This window comes from Empidonax traillii, unplaced genomic scaffold (assembly GCF_003031625.1).
Source record: "Empidonax traillii isolate 1590-97213 ecotype Southwest subspecies unplaced genomic scaffold, ASM303162v1 scaffold853:size531304, whole genome shotgun sequence".
NCBI classification, from domain to species: Eukaryota; Metazoa; Chordata; class Aves; order Passeriformes; family Tyrannidae; genus Empidonax; species Empidonax traillii.
In genome coordinates, this window is record NW_020956046.1 from 102,730 (window position 1) to 122,069 (window position 19,340).

At 35.1% G+C, this 19,340-nt stretch overlaps 1 protein-coding gene across 2 annotated transcripts in view; it reads right to left on the bottom strand.

Moving 5' to 3' along the window:
• The window catches only part of DYNC2H1 (dynein cytoplasmic 2 heavy chain 1), a 159,298-nt gene that overhangs the window by 28,100 nt on the left and 111,858 nt on the right, over positions 1 to 19,340 (bottom strand). For both annotated transcript variants that reach the window (XM_027902215.1, XM_027902216.1), the window contains exons 83-85: positions 11,630 to 11,746; positions 4,208 to 4,417; positions 1,213 to 1,302 (exon numbers count right to left, since the gene is read on the bottom strand). In XM_027902215.1, coding sequence (XP_027758016.1) covers positions 1,213 to 1,302; positions 4,208 to 4,417; positions 11,630 to 11,746 — 417 coding nt within the window. The remainder of the gene's footprint in view (positions 1 to 1,212; positions 1,303 to 4,207; positions 4,418 to 11,629; positions 11,747 to 19,340) is intronic.

The following is a 19,340-nucleotide window of genomic DNA, read 5'->3' on the forward strand; positions in this document are numbered from 1 at the left end:
GCTTGGACGGTGGCAGCGAGGTCCTCAGGACGTAGATGGATTGCCTTACAGGGCTAGCGAGCTCCATCTGCCCGGGGAGTGTCCTAACCAGGAATCGAACCCAGATCTCAGCGTTGACAACGCTGTGGTTTAGCCACTGCACCACCAGGGACACTTCTCTAAAGACTATAATAGTCAGTGAAAAGACAGATAGGACTAACTTCAGCTCTAGTTATATGACCAAATAAGATCTGAACATGCATTATCACTTGTTGCTATACATATTTACACTTTCTTTGTTTATACTTTAAGCCTTTTTTGAAGGAAAGGATAAACAAAAACTAAGCATTAGCCAAAAGACTGTTTGCATAACAAGAATGCTATTAATACTTTGAAAGCATCCATTTGGTAGTTTCTTTAGAAAAAGTAATGCCTAGAAATCATGTGCCCTTCAAATCTTCCTTCTGAATCTGACAGTCAACATTAATGTTGACAGAAATCTTTATATCCCACTGGACAAGACTGTGTTAATCAAGGTCAAAACCGTAAGCTTTCTATTTATTACCCAGAGATAATAAAAGATCTGCCCTTCCTAAAGGAATCTTCCCCTCTGGAAGGTTCTCACAGTTTTCTCTCTCCATACGGAACATGATGAAAACTGTTTCGTTAAATACTAATTAATTTAGATGAATGACTTTTTTGTTCCTCTGCCTATTTTCCTAAATACACTGCTTCTGTCAATCAAAGTACACATAAATTTACCTCAACTAAAAATTATCCTCTTCACTGTCAGACTGTAAATTGACAAAGTTGTTGTCAGACTGCACCTTCTATTATAGCCTCTTGTAAGCCAGGAGAACGCAGATGTTTTCATTATTTGCTTCAAAGACTAGTCGGCTACATCACCTCTATTAGAAATGCTTCATTTATGCCTTGATAGGCATCTCTCTACCAGATGAAAGAGTGTGTGTTGACTTAGATGTAAAATTTCATCTGCATAAATAAATTTTCTTTCCCCCAGTTCATCATAAAGACTATGATTAAAATCTAAGGTGTAAATCTATTGTGAAGCAATATTACCATATTAATCCTTTAAAGTTTTACATGCCTTTTCACATGTCTACAACTCTTAGGGATTTGTATTTGTAAAGGTCTACTGTAGAGTTATTTACATTATATACTGTGTCACGGAACACAGCATATTAAGGCAAATAAATGACTCTTTAAAATTACCTGTATAGCAAGTGCTCGAGCTACAAGACTTCTAAGATATTGTAAAGGATCTTCTGGACCTTCCCACTTGCTTTGCCATGCGACAGGACACTGAAATCAAAATATATTTACTGAAAGCATCCATTTCAAATCCTTTATGTTTTAAACTATCAATTTGAATGAAATTAAACAATCTGTAGATCAAATATATCTACAAAGAAAAAAAAAGAAATACAAGTAATAAAATGACCAAAATATACAACCACTACCGGAAAGGTCATATTCCTGCTAATTCTTCTTGTGGCCTACAATGATACAGTGCTGACAGGGAACTTGCAAGAACCTCTCCTATTCAATAAGGAAACATCAGTTTTTTCCATGAACAATTCAAAAAGGCCTAAGCAGATTATTTCTTGAAAAGCCACAATGTCACCTTTCAAGAGTAGCCACAGCTTCCCACTCCTTTGCTGCTGCCTCCTCAGACTTGGACATGCAGTTGTGTGGCTATGTGGCGAAAAGAAGTTGGTACAATTCCTCTGCATGATTATTTTCTCATCTCATTCTAGAGCAAAACCTGAGACAAAATCCTACAAGACCTCCCCATACAAATTTCTCACTGACTTCAAAAAGAAAGGTTTAGAGGGCCCTCTGTTAGATTTCCTCCTTATAAAACAAGGGTAAAAACATTAATTTTACCTATTTCACAGGAATCTGTAAAGCACAGTGAAAGTGATTCTGCAAGATTCTCTTACTTAAGAGAAAGAGAACTGATGTAAATCATTACCTGCAGAACACTGCACAATACTGAAGATGCTCACTGCTCAGTTTATCCTTTTAATATTTACTGCTGTATTTTCAAGGAGGTTCACACTCTAATAGCATATGTCTTCCATAGATTTTCAAAATCTGATTATGTAAGTTTGTAAGAGAAGGTATCTTTCAAAGTAAATACTCCAAGTGTACCTTCTATAGATAAAAACAGAACATAACTAGGTGTGGGGACACTAATTAAGAATGAATTGAATAAATTAGAACACATACAAGACAACTGGCAAAGCACAGTTAAGTGCATATCTTTTTTCGTAATTATGATTTTTTGAAACTTTTTTTTTATTTAAAACTCTTAACCTTGCATTTTTGAAGACTTCTTCACTAGATATACATTTATAGACAGCTCACCAACCTATCATTTAGAAGGTATTCACCTAACATTGCTAATATATCACTTTAAATTACTCTAAAGAAGTAGCTTTGCTAATTGTTACTATGTAAGCATATTTCAGATGTGTACTTCTGCTCATTTTGGCTGAGATAGAGTTAATTTTCTTCATGGTGGCTTCTATGAGGCTAATACACCAATTTTACACAAATAAAGCACATTGCTGAAACCTTTCGAAGTAGTACATTTCTTGATTTTTGCATTTCTATTAATAATATTGCAGTTTCTTCAGGTGCTATAACCTTAAAAGAACTACAATCTTGGTGCTTTTAAAATACAAATTTTTAAAAATAGTCTTTTGTTATATAACACATGACAACACTAAACTAAATAAGAACAGTGTATAGAAGATCCATGAAAGAAATAATTTTAGGATGATAAATACAGTGCGGTTTAGCTGTCTTGAGGTTTAGCTGCCATGCCAAGAATGTGTCATTACCCTCTCTGGAAGGCTGCTGAAAAGATTGCTATACAGTCACAATCCAGTCAAGTGATCTGTGTCAAGGTAAGTGGCTAAGTAAGCAGATGAAATGACAGAAACACTTCGCTGAATCCATCACAGAGCACTGAACTGATGTTTGTGAGAGGTAAAAATGCATAGAATTTTTAACTACATTTTTGTGACAGTGATCAGCTTCATAGCTCCTGCTGCTTCCAATTTAAGAGTGCATCTTAAGCACACAAGCAAGTCATGCTCTCTTGCTCAGTAACAGGAAATATAACTGTAAGTGCTACAGAATGACCATTAAGTGTATCATTTGCATTTGCTATGACTTGTACTTAGTACCAATTTCTACCACACAGTCAAAACATGTTTAAAAAGGAAATGAGATTGCTAACATGAAAACATTAATTTATGCTAACTGTACTGCAATTTTGCTAACAAATGCCGTCTCGTGAATCTAAAAAGACAACAAATTTAATTATTGTTTTGATTAGAAGTTTGATAGATCAATAAATGCATAAAAATCTTTTTAACAGTACTTGTTCTTCCAATAAAGATATACAAGATATAAATAGGAATTATCATTCACTGCAGAACCAAGCTCAATATCTACGCATTAGCATTGGTAGAATTTTTTATTGCTGCAGGTGAAACAAAACCAGAGTTTCAGGTCACATCCATGTTTGACTATCTTTGTAATCCCATTATCTAGCGATTAATGATGGAGTATGTAAATTTGCAGTCACTAATTGTGTCAGTTTATAAATATGCCTAGTTTGATGCCAAAAAACATGGAGAAAGTACATTTGCAAATTCTGATTGCTTTTCTCATATATCAGGAATATAGGGTGAGATGATAGGTTGGTATGATAGGCATTGCCTGCCTGGTGTGATATGGCAATATTCCACACTGAATAAATGCAGAGAGCAAATTGTGATTATAACTTAAATTTTAAGAAAATGTAAAAACTAAGTAAAGTGACAGATTTACATGTTCTACTGGCTAATACATTTGACTTATCAAACATGACTTGGTATTTGAAATTGAAATGGCATTCCACAACTTCTAAACTTATTGGAATTGTCTTTAAGAGAAAACTTGATAGAAGGGCAATATACTCAGAAGCTTCTACAAGTACTTGAAGCAACACTTTTCTGAAAAATTTTCAAGAAAAATCCTGATTCTATTCAAGAGTTACTATCAACAAAATAACTCCATTTTAGAGTCTTTATCAATAAAAGAGCTTAGAACAAATGGTGCCATGAAAATGTATATCAGAATTTGTTCGGTTTCCTTGGTTTTTTTCATCACACATTATAATGTATACAAAATTACAAAATTACAAAATTACCTTCTGGTTTAACAGAGCACTTGCTAGTCTTTGTACTTCAGAGCTCAGTAATGAGGTACCTCTGATGACTTTACTTAAAGAAGCAAGTGACTGATGGACACTTTGCACAAGGCGAATGGCATTGAATTGTTCCAGAGTAATGAAGGATAAGATTGGAGATCCTTGTTGCTCTGCAGGAGGAGACACCTTCTGATGGATCAGATTAGAATTCTGAAAAAAGAATATGTGACATCCAGTTAATAAAGTCAGTGAAACTATAGTGTTACACAGCATATTATTTGTTTAATTTCTATTACTTCATATGACCTTGTCACCTTTGAATTAATACTGAATATCAGCCTTTTTATGACATTGGATTAAAACTACATTTATACTTTCAGTATGTCTGTGAAATACTCAATAAAGGCACCACTCTTCTGAGACAACTCTATCTACCCAGTTATTTCCAAAGTACTTAAATTTCTGAAAAATCTTCACTTAGCTAAATCCCTGTTTTTAGTATTTGTGTTAATGTGTCAGTATAAAAAGCAGTGCTGTACTCAGCATAACCAGATTGTATTGTGTACTATAAACTATGCTGCCAGATATAGTTCTTGTTTTGGTAAGACTAGTTCAACATGGAAGCAAATTCAATAGAATAATAAATACAAAAGAAGTATAATATTATGGGTAAACCTTGGGTAACAGACTCTGAGAGGTAGTGCTGCTCTCATATTGCCATTTTCACTACTTACTTCCCCCTTCCATTACAGCCATTGAAAATCCAAATTTATTCAATTATTTCAAAAGATGGTATTACTTTGCAAATCTTAATTCATATGCAGTGTATTACATAAATATATTTTAGCATGTGTTCAGAAACTGCCAACCCGACATGTGACAAGCGGCTGCAATGAACTCCAGTTATAGAATTAAAAACTTTTCTAGAAAATTCTACATGGCACAAATGCAAAAGGAAATCCCTTTTCTTTGAGAAAAATTTTTTTTGCTATTTCAATTTGTAGTAATTTATTAAAGGCAAAATTTGATTTTACTTTCTCTGAAATATATCTTCCTAAAATAACAAGTAGTTTTGACTATTTTTCAGATTAAATAAACTTCTGAATTGTCACATGGCATCGTGCTTTCTGGAACACACAAGATATCTACATCTGTTACCTTTCCCAGGCACTGTATGTTTGTCAGAACTTTCATATTTTTCATTTCAAGCTCATACTGCACTAAACTACCAAGCTAAAATATGAGAAAAGCTAAGTGAAAGATCAGTACTTTGGTTTATGACTGACAAAAAAATGAAGGATAAAGTCTTCCTTCCCACATTGTTAAAAAGGTATAGAACAAAATTACTTACTGTTCAAACTATAAGAAGCATACAGTATTTAGAATTGTTATGCTTTGTGGGGGTTTTTTTGCATGTGTTCTAAAATCACAGTACCAGTTTCACTTCAGTTTTTCTGAGACCACAGTTTGCTGAGTATATGTAAATTATAATGTAAAACTAGCATAAACCAGTTGATAGTTTCTTATTGAGGTATTTAATTGCACAAAATAAAGAAAGAACAAAGACATTGCAACTTTCAGGCTTTGCTCAATCTTTCACATATACTCTATTAATTCACAACAAATTTACTGAAAGAGAAGGCCTCTAAGTTCCTCAATACTGTCCTTTACATAACAGCCTCCTATGAATTGCATATTCATTTCATCATTCTTTCCAATGCTTTCCCCAGAGAATTTGGTAAAACAACCCATCTGTCATTTTTATAGGAAAATTAAACATGAATACCAATATCAGCTTATACATTTAATGTCCTATTACATTCCCTTAAAATCCATTATGTATATAACTCACATCAGTCTTTAAAATATCCTCATGCCCTGCCTGGGAATTAAGATGAAGAACTATTGAAGTACTGAGTGCTTTTCCTAATCATAAGAAACTGAAGATAGATTCTAAACTTTAATATTAAATACTATGTTATGCTACCAATATTAAGTCAGGTGTATTTTGAGACTTTGATCAGTTTCCCTTTCAGTTCTTTAAGTGTTGCTTTCTCAGTACAATGTAAGACTTCATAGCCTCATCTAAGCTGTTCCAGAGCTTTACTTTACCTTCCTAAACTGAAGCTCTTCCAGACTCCAGTATTTTCTGAAAACTGTCCCCCAAGAATGTAACAAACATAATGAAAGTAAACTCATATACCTACCCTAGTATGCATTTCATTCAAAACTCAATTTTAGTGGTGGTGGTGGGTTTTAGAAAACTCCATTAGCCTTTTGATATACCTATTCTGTCTCCTCCTTCATCTCTCTGACTCTTCTTTTAGATATTAGTTTTTTACTGTTTTTTACACAAATTTTTAATTGTTAAAAATACAGAAAAGAATACCCTATATTTCTGTTTTCTGCAAAAAAAAAAAATCATTCTCCTATTAAAGCTGACATATCTAATGAGGTACCATAGTGTGATTCTTGGGGCTGTCCTGTACAGGGCCAGAAGTTGGACTTTGATGATCCTAGTGGGTCCATTCCAATTCAGGATATTTTCTATGCTTCTATAATGGTTTAGTTAAAAAAAAGCAACAACTCAATAATTTTCAAAAATACTTTTGCAATTTTCTTGCACCATTATGCAACTTTATGAAAGTAATTAGTTACAATTTACAAACACAACAAAAGACAAAACAAATGACGGTTTATGATCATACATTCAGCAAACAATTTTGAAGCAGTTGCTGCTGAATTTTTATTATGTGTGGGCCTCCTTTCATGGAGCTGCTAAAGGGTTTTTCTGAAACAAGGCAAAAAATGTAACCGCTTTACAACAAAAATTTAGTACTGATTTCTCTCCCTCTCCTCATGAGGGAGCCATTTGGATACGATGAAATATGCAACCCCACCGCATCCTGATACTTTTGTGCTTCTCTGACAAGTATTATGTGATGGGCAATGCCTGAGTTCCACTGGACACTGATTTCCAACTGATCCCATTATGTGACAATGAGGGATTATACAGTGCTTATATATGTCCTAATCTACACCCTGTCATGGAAGAAGGCTATGTGGGAAAAGAATGGACACCAGGACAGAGTCTGGCTGAATTAACTCTGATGGCCCAGCCACTGACAACAGTCTGTAGTGGGCAACCAGGAAGGGTATTTAAAATTTGTGTTAACATTTGACAACTTGTTCAGTGAAGACTTTATTTCACAGAGTAACAAGTCTTTCATGCAAACTTATACTTAGCATCTGAGTGTGTGGGTTTTTTTTAACTTAATGGCACGTTCATGAGAGTTTAATTAATTTGATTAGTGTTAAGCTGTTATTAAATCATGCTGAAAAAGACTGTAGAAGCAGTTTTAGGACAGTACTCATTAAAAGGGTGCTTTCAAATGGCAAGAATTAAAATGTATGTTTTTAAATGAAGCTAATATGGATGAAAATGTCAAGACATTCTGTATTAGTTCAGAAGAGCTAAATAAAAAGAGAAGTTTGCTTGTGTAATTTCAACATAGGATCACACTGATTTGAAGCAGATTCTTAAAATCTTTTTCATTTCCAATGAATATCTGCCATTTTTGCTGTTTCGCCACAAAGATTGTGATAGCTCTGAAAAATGAGCCAAAAGGACTCCTATCCTAGAACTACAAAAAAGCTGATGTTGGAAGGAACCTCTGGAGACTGCTTAGCACTCAAAGCTATAGCAGATTGCCCAGACCTGGCTTTTGTTCAGCCTAGAGAAGAGGAGACTGAGGGGAGACCTCATTGCAGTCTTCAACAGCCTCACAAGGGAAAGCAGAGGTGCAGGCACCGTGATCAGTGACAGCGCTTGAGGAAATTACATGAAGCTGAGTTGGGGGGGGGGGTTAGTTAAATATCAGGAAAAGGATTTTCATCCAGACGGTGGTTGAGCACTGGAACAGGCTCCTCAGGGAAGTTGTCACAGCACCAAGCCTGACAGAGTTCAAGATCCGTTTGGACAATACTCTCAGGTACATGGTGTGACTCTCGAGGTGTCCTGCACAGAGCCAGGAGTTCGACTCAGTCCTGATGGGTCCCTTCCAACTCAGCATATTCTCTGATTCATTATCACCAAGGACGGAGATTCCACAATCTCTCGGTACAACTTGTTTCACTGGTGGACCACCCTCACAGTGAAAAAGTGGCATTTCCTGTATTTCAGTTTGTTCCCACGGCCTCTTGTCCTGTTACAGGACAACACTTAGAAGTGTCTGTCTCCATCTCCTTTACTCCTTCTCATCAGCCAATACACAGTAAACACTAAGATTCCCCCTGAGGCTTCTCTTCCCCAAACTGAATACTTTATATCGACACACTTTACATTGTGCCCCTTCGGCTCTGTTTTGTTGATTATGATGTCTACAGACTGGATTTTGCCTGCCAACCTGGTTGACTACTTTCTCATATAATTTGTGTTCATCCTCTCCCTACCTTGATACTTCTGTCTCAAAAGTCTCCTCACCAACAAGGCCAGTCTTTTGGCCCACCTTAGCCAGGTGGAACCTTTCTCTTTCTGGTAGGCTATCATCAATCCTTAAAGTGTCCCATAGCCATAAACAACAAAACCCTGCTGCTGAAATCAGTTGTGCAACCACTTGTAGGATCTGTCCACTCCTCCTCATGTCTTCCACCTTCACTGTTAAGGATCAAGCAGGAACATTTAGGGTCCCCTGCCCTTAACCACCATCCCCAGAACCATGTAGTCATGCTTCATATGCTCCATGCTACCCCTGGCAGTATGACTGGGGGCTATGTTGAAAAGCATAAGGAGTCACAATCTGAGCACCAGATAAGCCTCGGTAGTCCTTCTACAATGTCCCAAATCTGAGCCCCTGAAAAGCAGCAAAACTCCCTAAACAGATGAGGTCAGAAAATGGGAGCAATCCTTTTCCCAGCTGTCGGGAGTTGCTCACTACTATTCCTTACCACTTTCTCCTGGTGCTTATGTGTGAATCAATTTAGTTGGCTTGGGAGTTTCACTGAGAGTGCACAGATAAAAATATGATCATGGATTATGATAAATCATTCCAGTGTACATTCTATAGGACATGCCTATTTTGTTATGTTTCAGAACCATCAGCACAGAGATGTACAACAACTATTTTCAAGGTATTTGTAAGATAATCCTTTTTGAATTAATCCTTTATTTACATACTCAGTATGAGAACAAAAATGTTTAAAAACATACTTAATCTTTGTCTACATATTAATAAGCTTTTTTGCCCCTGGAATAAAAAGTAGATGATTTTTAAAAAGAGCTTTGAATCTATAAATAGATTAGCTAGATTCAATTCAGACCTATAATGGACACTTCCTGAGTTTTAGTAGTCTGAAACAGATATTTTATATTATTTTCCACTATCCTTGGGGATAAGTACATTTGACAGGTAGAAAACTAATATTTGCTTCTTGTAAATAAAACTGAAGGTATTGTCAGCATCTATTCCATCTGCCTCTACTTTACTCCTACCTGTATCCAACAGATAAAAAGGATCATGATGATGATATCAGTAGTAGTAGTAGTAGTAGTAGTATACCTCGTGAGGCCAAAAGGCAAGGTCCTGCACCTGGGTCAAGGCAATCCCCAGTTTCAATATAGGCTGGAGGGTCGAAGAATTAAGAGCACCCTCAACTCCACTCTCATGAGACCCTGCCTGGAATGCACATCCCCCTCTTGAGACTTCAGCAGAACACAGACATGGACCTGTTGGAGCTAAATGCAAATGCTTCCAAAATTGAAGGGAAAAAAAATTTTTACACACTTCCAGAATAGCTTTTGTGATTCTACTTCTTTATACCCGGGAAATAATTTTTAACTTTGTGCCCATTCATGCATAAATAAAATAATTTAAGGTTGTTAACTTAAGCAGCAAATTTAACTATTTTCTTCATTCCCATTTCCAGGTCTTTAAAACTTCTGAAAATAAACACGATGCCTTCATTAAGAAATTAACATAAAATGAGAATGTAGAACGGTATGTAATGTCTGTGGAAATATTAAAGTTGCCTAGACCCTTTCAAAACTTAAAACAATTACTGGTTGAACAGACTATGAAAACTAATTTTGATAAAGGACATTGTTATTTAAACTTTTTTAAACACTCAAGCAAATATCCCCCCCTGAAAAAACCTACACATGGTCAGAAACTATCCTATTCTAAAAGGAGATCTTTAAAAGATTAGTTTCATTACCTCCTAATAGCATAAAAATTTTCAAAAAATGAAAGAAAGATAATACAGATAATCAAGATAATACAGAATCATGGAATGGTTTGTATTGGAAGGGACCTTAAAGATCATCAAGTTCCAACCCCTATGCCCCAGGAAGGGACATCTTCCACTACACCAGGCTGCTCAAAGCCCCATTCAACCTGACCTTGAACACTTCCAGTAAGTAAGTACTTTGAATTTGCACTGATAATGACTAATAATTATAAAGAACTAGCCATTTGCAATGTGTGGTGTTAATGAGTATTAATGTAGTGCAGATTTATTTTGCTGTTTAAAGCTGGCCTCATTTACCAGTTTTCCAAACACTACAACCAAAATCTCTAATTTTCTAACTGAGTATATACATACAGGCATTTGTTTCATCTGAGCTTTTTCAAGGAAGATTTGCAAGCCTAAAACTATGTTTAGTTAGTAAGAGATCATGAAAGGTGTCACATTGAAATATCCTGCTTTTTCTTAACAGGATCACAGACCTGGTTAACAGCAGCCCATGTTCAGAGGCCACAGATTTCAACATCAAGTTATTAAGTACCAAAAGACTATTTTGACAAAAACATGGTGAGTCCACTTAGAATAGATTAAATGAGAACTTAATGAGATATTTCACAACGTAATGGCAAATTCTAATGTGCATCTCATGCCACTTTTTTGTATGTGATTATGTAAGGGAAAAGTTTTTCTTATTACAGTGTTGTTGTGTACAAGACATAATTTTAGGCCACAGTGTCTGTGATCTATGTAGAAGGGATTTTAATGAACCTCAGATTAAAGCTAACACCATATTTCAAGACTATACAAGAAAAACGTAATTTATATTTATAATCATTAAACATCGTCTTGTGTATATTAGAGAAATGAAAAGAATAAATTAAAATCTAAAATAAATTAGTATTTTTCTTGGAAACACATACAAGATGTTGGTCTCATGTCTTGAGCATGATGTCACCTTCATATAGTGAAAAATGATAGTGATAGCCTGTGATACCATGTACAGACTTCTTAGCTCATTACAAACACCTAACATTGTAGTTAACCCTGCAAATGCATTTAATTTACTTTTTCTCTTCTTGTGTTTCAATAATTCAGATAATTCCTTAAACTTTACTTTTTATGTAGCTACCGGGAGAAAAAAAAGAATAAGTTGTCATTTCAAATCAGGTACACTCCTACCTGATTAAGTTTCTTCCATAGGTTGAGAACAGGAGAAAGTTCCGTAGACCATATTTCTCTGTCAAATTTGGAGCCCGCAGTTACTGACCTGCTCAGGATGCGAAGCTGCGAAATTACCTGAGTGATGAGAATACAAATGCAATCTTGAAGAAGGATAAACAAACTTCTTTCAGTACAAAAATGTGATACAACAGCAAATACTCTCTAATTTATCTTTGAACTATACTTTCCTCCATACTTAATTACTGATCATGATCTGATCAAAACATAAATACCTATATTCAAGTACAGAACATACTTCAGCCTCATTCATATTATGCCACAAACAAAAAAATCCATATTTTTCTTATTGCAGTAATTGTCTTTGTTCAACTATAATTTAAAAACTAATGAGGAGTATAATTAATTAATTAGCCTCTTTTCCATAAAATTTAGAGTAAAAACTCAAGCTCTGCCTTAAACTAGGCTTCATCTGTAATTAAAAATTTAAGGGAAACAAAAAAACAGAATATGTTACTAAATACATACAGTAACTGTGAGACATCAAAACTCAAGATAATTATAGTCAATTCATTATGATATGACCTGGATCTTTTACTTAGATATTCATGCTACCTCAAACTACTTAAATGCATACTTATTAAAGAAAGAAAGAAAGCAATTAAAAGAACAACTGCAAAACTTCCAGAAAGAAGAGGAGCTTCCAGTTCTTTAAATCTGACTGTGTTCTATTGTTAGCAACCTTGGTAAGTCCACACATAAACTCATAAAATATATGTATACATTTGTAAAGAAAGAACACTAAAATTAAAACTCTTCAGTGATATTGAAGTTTGTCCCTTAAACTGCATTTAAATCCCCTGGTATTTTAAGGCATATTAGCTAAATTTTAATTCCTTTTCACAATGTATTTTTTGGTAGACATGTTAGAAAACAACTTATTCATTCTCTCCTCTTTTGCTTGACAATAAAGATGAATTTTGATAGTAAAAAATTGTTAATCATTCAGAAGGACTGGACTGTTTAATTGTTACACAGAATGAGGGAGAAAGTCAAGTTGTTTCTGCTGGGTTTTGACTTATTTTCTGTTCTTGAAAGATGTGCAATGATGAAGTGTTTTCTTTTGGTTTTCATTTTCTTTCACTGAAGCAAACAGCAGCTTCTTATTAATCAGTTTTGATAGGGACTATGAAGCACTATAAGATGACAGTAAAATGATTGCTTTAACTTCTATAATAAGCACTGACCATGAGACTGTGGACTTCAAAATTCTGAGAGAAGACAGCAAGACTAGTAGTAGAATCATAATCCCAGACCTCAGAAAAGAAGATTTTAACTTAGTCAGCAACCTTTTTAGCAGGACCCAGTTGGTAACTGTTTTGGAGGGCAAAGGTGGGCAAGGGAGAGTTTCAAGAAATTTTCAAGAAAAATTCCCTCAAAGCACAAGAAGAGTCCTTTCTGATGCACAGGAAACAAGTATGATAAGCAATCATGGCAGAAAATCAATATGGATGTAAAGGAAGTTTCTGATCTCAAATCATAGAATATCCTGAGTTGGAACAGACCCACAGGGATCACCGAAGTCCATCTCCTGACCCTGTATAGGACAGCCCCCAGAATCACACTGTGTGCTTGAGAACTCTGTCCTAACATTTCTTGAACTCTCTCAGGCTTGGTGCTGTGACCACTTCCCTGGTGTGCCTGTTCCAGTGCTCATTCACACTTTGCGTGAAGAACCTTTTCCTAATATCCCACCTGAACCTCCCCTGACTCAGTTTAATGCCATTCCCTTGGGTCCTGTCACTGGTCACCAGAGGGAAGAGATCAGTGCCTACCCCTCCATTTTCTCTTGTAAGGAACCAGTAGATAGCTATGAGGTATCCCACAGAGGATGGGAGCAGGCATGGAGTACCCAGCAGGGATATAAAGGCATTGCTCAGTTGTGTTAGGGTCAACCAAGGAAAGCCAAATCTCATCTGGGATTGAAAACAGCAGTGGATGCAAAGGCTTAAAAGGGCTTCTGGCAAGTACTCTGAGAGCTAAAAGAAAATGTGAGCTACTGCTCTTTAGAGCTTCTGTTATGTAAAATAACATTTCATCCTCTCATTCTCATAACTTAATATTAAACTTTAATAATCCTTTGTGTGCTCCAGGTATTGTGTATATCAGAAAAGATTCTTGTTTAATTTAGAAAAAAATTATTCTCTCTGATGAATGTTTTGATCATAGTATCTTTATCATTGCTGTTATTCTTCCTCGTTTTCACTCTGCACATATGCAAATGTTCCGACAAGCAATACAGATAATAAGCACATATTTGTGCCTTCCAGATATCATTCTTTTAGCTATAGCTTTGACTCTTTTAATTTGGTTTTGGATAGTTGCCTGGAATCATTTGCTAAGCAATAAAACATTTATATCAAATATACTTTTACTGGTAATTCAGTATGCAATACTTCATATAAAATTACATATAATGCATGCTATAAAGCTGAAAAAGTTTATATTATTGCTTTTTGAATATGGGAAATTGAAAATATTAAATCTGGTATTCATTTTTTAAAGTGCCTTTAGAGGTATAAACACTTATCTCCAGATAGATGAAATGAATTTGCAAAATAGTGACTCCAGATCAAGTAATTAAAATATTTTTCTGACTCTAATGCATGGGGTTAGCTGTCTATTTCTAGTCATCTAAGTACAAAATTTGTCAATATAATTTAAATACGAAACATACTGTCGAACCTTTATTTCAATCTTTTTCTTCAGTGCACCTATATCTGCTTCTGCTTTGTATATTTTATCAAAGTAGTTCAAAAATATTGGGATATCATTATCAAAAGTTACATACTAAAAGTACTGAATCAAAAGAAATCAAGTTTTATCTCTCAGTGTTCTAGAGTACTGTTACATGCTATGATCATCATCAAATGTCCACGAAAACCCTTTAACTCTTTCCAGTTAATTCCATTTCTTCTCTCAGGTATAACAGGTAGCATAATTTATTACTAAAGTTTCCATGACAGCAAACTATTTCTAATTCACTGTAATTTTTTTTTATTTTATGGGTTGGGCTACAACTTTGTGTACTGGTGACTCCTTCAGCCTGAGTATTTTTTGAAAATTGTAGCCTAGAGAAGTCATTCACCTTCAAGAAACAGATGAAAATACATTTGATTCGTGTCAAAATACTCAGGTTCACCTCACCTTTAAATTGCTTCAGCACCCCAAACTTTTGCTAAGGGACTGAAACTTGGATGGAAATTTTTTTTCGTGCACCATTTTTTATATCCATGAAATCAGTTCAAATTTAGGAAAGAATTAGAGGTTGCAATATAGTAATTCATATTATTGCTTCTCTATGGTTATAAGTTTGATTTTAGAACTTGAATGGCATAAGTATTTAATTCTCACAAAACCCAGTGAAATTCCTTACAGTATTGGCCAGTCTGTGCTACTTTAACTCAGCTAAAGACTGAGAAAATGTTTACTCAGTACTCTCAAGTCAGTCTCTTCCTGAATGTCATGCAAATAAAAGGGGACTTTTAATTTTTTTTTTTATAGGATCATAAAACAATTGAGATGGGAAAGAATCTCAGGAAGAGGTCTAACCTCCTGCTTGAAGTATGATGAGTTCTGAGATCAGATAAGGTTGCTCAGGACTTTATCTGTCCTGGTCTTGAAAAATCTAAAGTCCAGAGACTGAACAACCTCCCTAGATGACCTGTTCCACTGCTTTACTGCCCTAGTGATGAAAAGGTTTCCCTTAATACCCAATCTGGACCTTTCTTGCTTCAGTTTATGTCATGTAAAAACAAGAGAGTCACATGCATGGGTTGGGACAAAGAATGTTTTAAGATTGGGAAGGACCTAAATAAAACCATGAGTGGGATATATCCCTATTAGAATTACCAGGTGTATCACAAAAGTGTCCCGGGTATTTATTGGTAGTATGTTTGCTGTTGCTCCACATAACTGTTTTCACCTCCAGGCAAGAGCTAAAAATTTGGAATTGAATGAAGGAAAATTGAATTTGAAAGAAAGAGGAGTATCAGGAATACATTCCTGAGGGCCTTACGAGAAATAGAAATGGCTCTGTAAGGCAACAGGACAGGAATGAACACACAGACTGGATGAATCCCTATAAGAAGACCTTCATTCAGATGACAAAGGAAATATGATTAGGAATCTGTATTTAAGAAGACAAAATAATTCTTGGGTTGAGAGAGGGCCCTGTACACAGTCACATCAGACAAGCATAAATTTACCCCACCTACCCTTAGGAACCTCCTTAAAGCTTATTTAAAACTTACACAAATTACAAATATTACCACCTTAGCCTCCTATGTAATCAATAGACAGACAGATCTTAACTGGGTTAACTTGTCGTTTGGAAGACCCTCGTATTGAGTACTTTGGAAAACTAAGTTCCTTACATAGCTACCTCAGATAGATGGGTCTATGTTGTGGAAATTACAATGAGGATTTTAATTTAATTTCCTGGAAAGCTAACTACAAAGCTTAAGAAGAATTCATCTCCTCTGAGCTCTTCTGACCATCAGGTCAACCTATAATCAACTTCAAACACTTATTCTAGATTAAGCTTGCCTTAAACACAATGCTTCCATGACCACAAAGAGAGACAAGAAGTGGCTATCACAGATGCATACACCTAGGTCTGTTGAATCATATCCTTTGCACTTTAACCCAGGTATGTACTTAGTAAACTGAAAATTTAATCATAGATGTATAATACGGACTACTCAATACCTAACCTTTGAATGCTCTCTTTTGTTATTGCAACATATTCTTTTAATACATTATAAACTAAAAGCACTTACATGATGTCCTAGTCCAGACCAAATACACATCTTAATATTCTGAATAATGATAAAAGCCTAAAAACCTACCACAATGCAGGAAAACAGTACCATCATTGAATATATGAGAGGGATAGAAAGAAAGGTAATCAAAATATAAAAGCAATCACCAATAACGTCTATTTAAAGAGGGGTGAGAAGATTATTCAGAACCACAGTTCTTTGTAGAAGCTGTCTGTTTTAAGTAAGGTTAACTAGTCATCACAGTATTTCTATAAAAAAATTCAATAGAACAATTTACTTGTGAACAGTGCATCCAATACCTCTGAACAGCCTACAGGAACTGCTATTTTATCCATTCTTTGTGGAAAATTTGAACATTGCATGTTTTTTTAATTGTTAGTGCAGAAAAAAACAAATTACATACATTAATAAAGGCGAGGTGGTCAAACTTAAAATGTCATTACTTATTTACCTAGTTATTAAGGTAGTTGTGCATCTCAGCTTTTTTATCTATTGCATACTTCTGTTTTCTGTGGACATATGCTATGATAATGACCAAGACATTACAGTGAATAGCACATGCATTTAGAAAAATTATGAGAGAGATTGAAGAGAATTGAAAGTTATAAAGACAATCAATGATACCATGTAGCTTCATATGGAACTACTAGAAAATTAAAATAAAAATTAATGGAAAAAAATAAAAATGAGAAAATGTCAAGATTTTAACTTCCTTCTCTGGAACTTAGGTAATACAGATTTCTTGAAAGACAAAATCTTTTTCTGTTCTTTCCTCCTGTACAAGATGAGGAAAAAGTCTTGCCTTCAGTCATTCATAGCTACTGCAAAAACTGTTACTTCACAAACACAACATATAATAAACACAGGCTTATAGCTGTCTTGTATTCATTACAGAAGCAATATGCTCTACAAATCATGCGACAAAATCAAATTTTACACACCGTATTATAATTTCAAAAAGAGGAAAGGCATACAGTCAAAAATACATTGCGAAATTCTATGTCAGTAAATTATAATAAACACCAAAACACCTCAAATCAATCATTTCTGAACTAAATATGATTACTCTTCCAAGAACACAAAGCTGAAAAGATTTGCTAGTCAGATAACTGGTATTTTTTTCAAGACTATGGAAGAGATAAAATAGATTTTTATTGTTGTACTAAAATCTAACAAACTCCTTTAAGTAAATCTAAGGATGTCAAAGCAGATACACTACTGCCATCTACCAGTTTTAGAAGGATGCAATCTTAGCACAGAAAACACTTATGGTTCATTTCTCTGAATGACACAATACATCCCTTTACAAAACTGTTCAAGGACACATTTCTGGTTTTATAAGACTTTACAGCTCGAACTAAAGTATGAAGCTATAACTTAATTACTTGGGTAAATATTGTTAAAATACTAACCCAGTGCAATACAACTATGTCTTCACTGTGTTATGAGAGGGAACAGATTTCTGTTTGACATGCCTCCTGACAGAACTACATGCTTCCATTGTTTCTCATTTTGGCTTCAGTTCCCACACAGCTGTGAAAGTAGCTTTGTACTGAGTTGCCAATGAAACTTCTGACTTTCAGCCTCTCTGTGTCTCTTACCCTCTCTGCAAGAACAGGATCCATGGATGCTGCTGGGACAAAGGTACATTAATGGCACTCATAAGCAAATCATTCCTATTGCATGTAGATGAATAAGGGACAGTGTAGGTCTACACTTGCTCTTTTGTCGTTCCTTCAAGATCACCTCAAAGCTGCACTTTCACTCAGTAAGGATCTGAAGCAGGATTAGACTCTGTACAGAGATAAATGCCTTCTCAATCAAAATACTAAGCAAATGAGGGGAAGACATTGACACCAGTTGTATCTTCCTTTATACAGAGGAGGATCCTGTATCATATACATCTGACAACAGGAAGATTCTCTGTAGAGTAGGAGTTCTGAGGAGGAAGAAAATCAGCAGCATACTGCAGATGGACAGCATAAGCCCAGTACTGTCATAGCCAGTACTCCAGTTGAACCTTCTCCAAAAGAGTTTTACTTTGTACAGGTTCACAGGATTCACATTACCTGGAGACTATGATGCTAAGAGCAATGCCAAAGAGGTGGTTGACCTTAATCAATTACATCTTGACAAAATTTAAGACTGGAAGGTTGCAGCCTGTTCTTAGAACAAAATTCTCATATGCAGAGCACCAATATATTCTCATATACATAGTACCAATTGTGTGGGAACTAATAAGGCTACTTGAATCACTGCATTGTTTCACTGTACTGGTAAAGAGATGTGGTTTTTGCTAGAGCACAATTTTGTAACTTCCACCCCATTAATGGCACAGCACATTTCTTTCATGCATCACCACAGGTGTAAACAAAATACTCCCCATATTTTAAAAATTCTTGATAAGTACTCAGATCTCTCAATTGCAGTGTAATAAATACAGGTTGGCATTTCTCACTGACTTCTGCTAGAGACTGTTAGTCATGTATTTGTGATGTGGGATGCATTTAATAAATCTCAGTAATTATATGCTCTGGACAGCTGATACAAGCATTATATAAATGCTAAATTTTTTTAAGAAAATAGATTTATTTCTATAGATGACAGAATAACATAATAAGTTGAAGAATAATATATATTGCATACTTTTCAACAATTATACCCATATTATTCTATTTGACATGATTATAATTAAGGAGGAGCAGAAAATATAAAACTAGTGTGTTCTAAGTCCTGTTGAGCTATATTTTGAAAGAGAAAATTTTAGTCTGTTGACAAGCACACAAGAAGCTGCAGCTATCATTATATTACAGTTGCACCCTGAAAAATAACCACATACTACAGCCCTCTTATTCTATATACAGTAG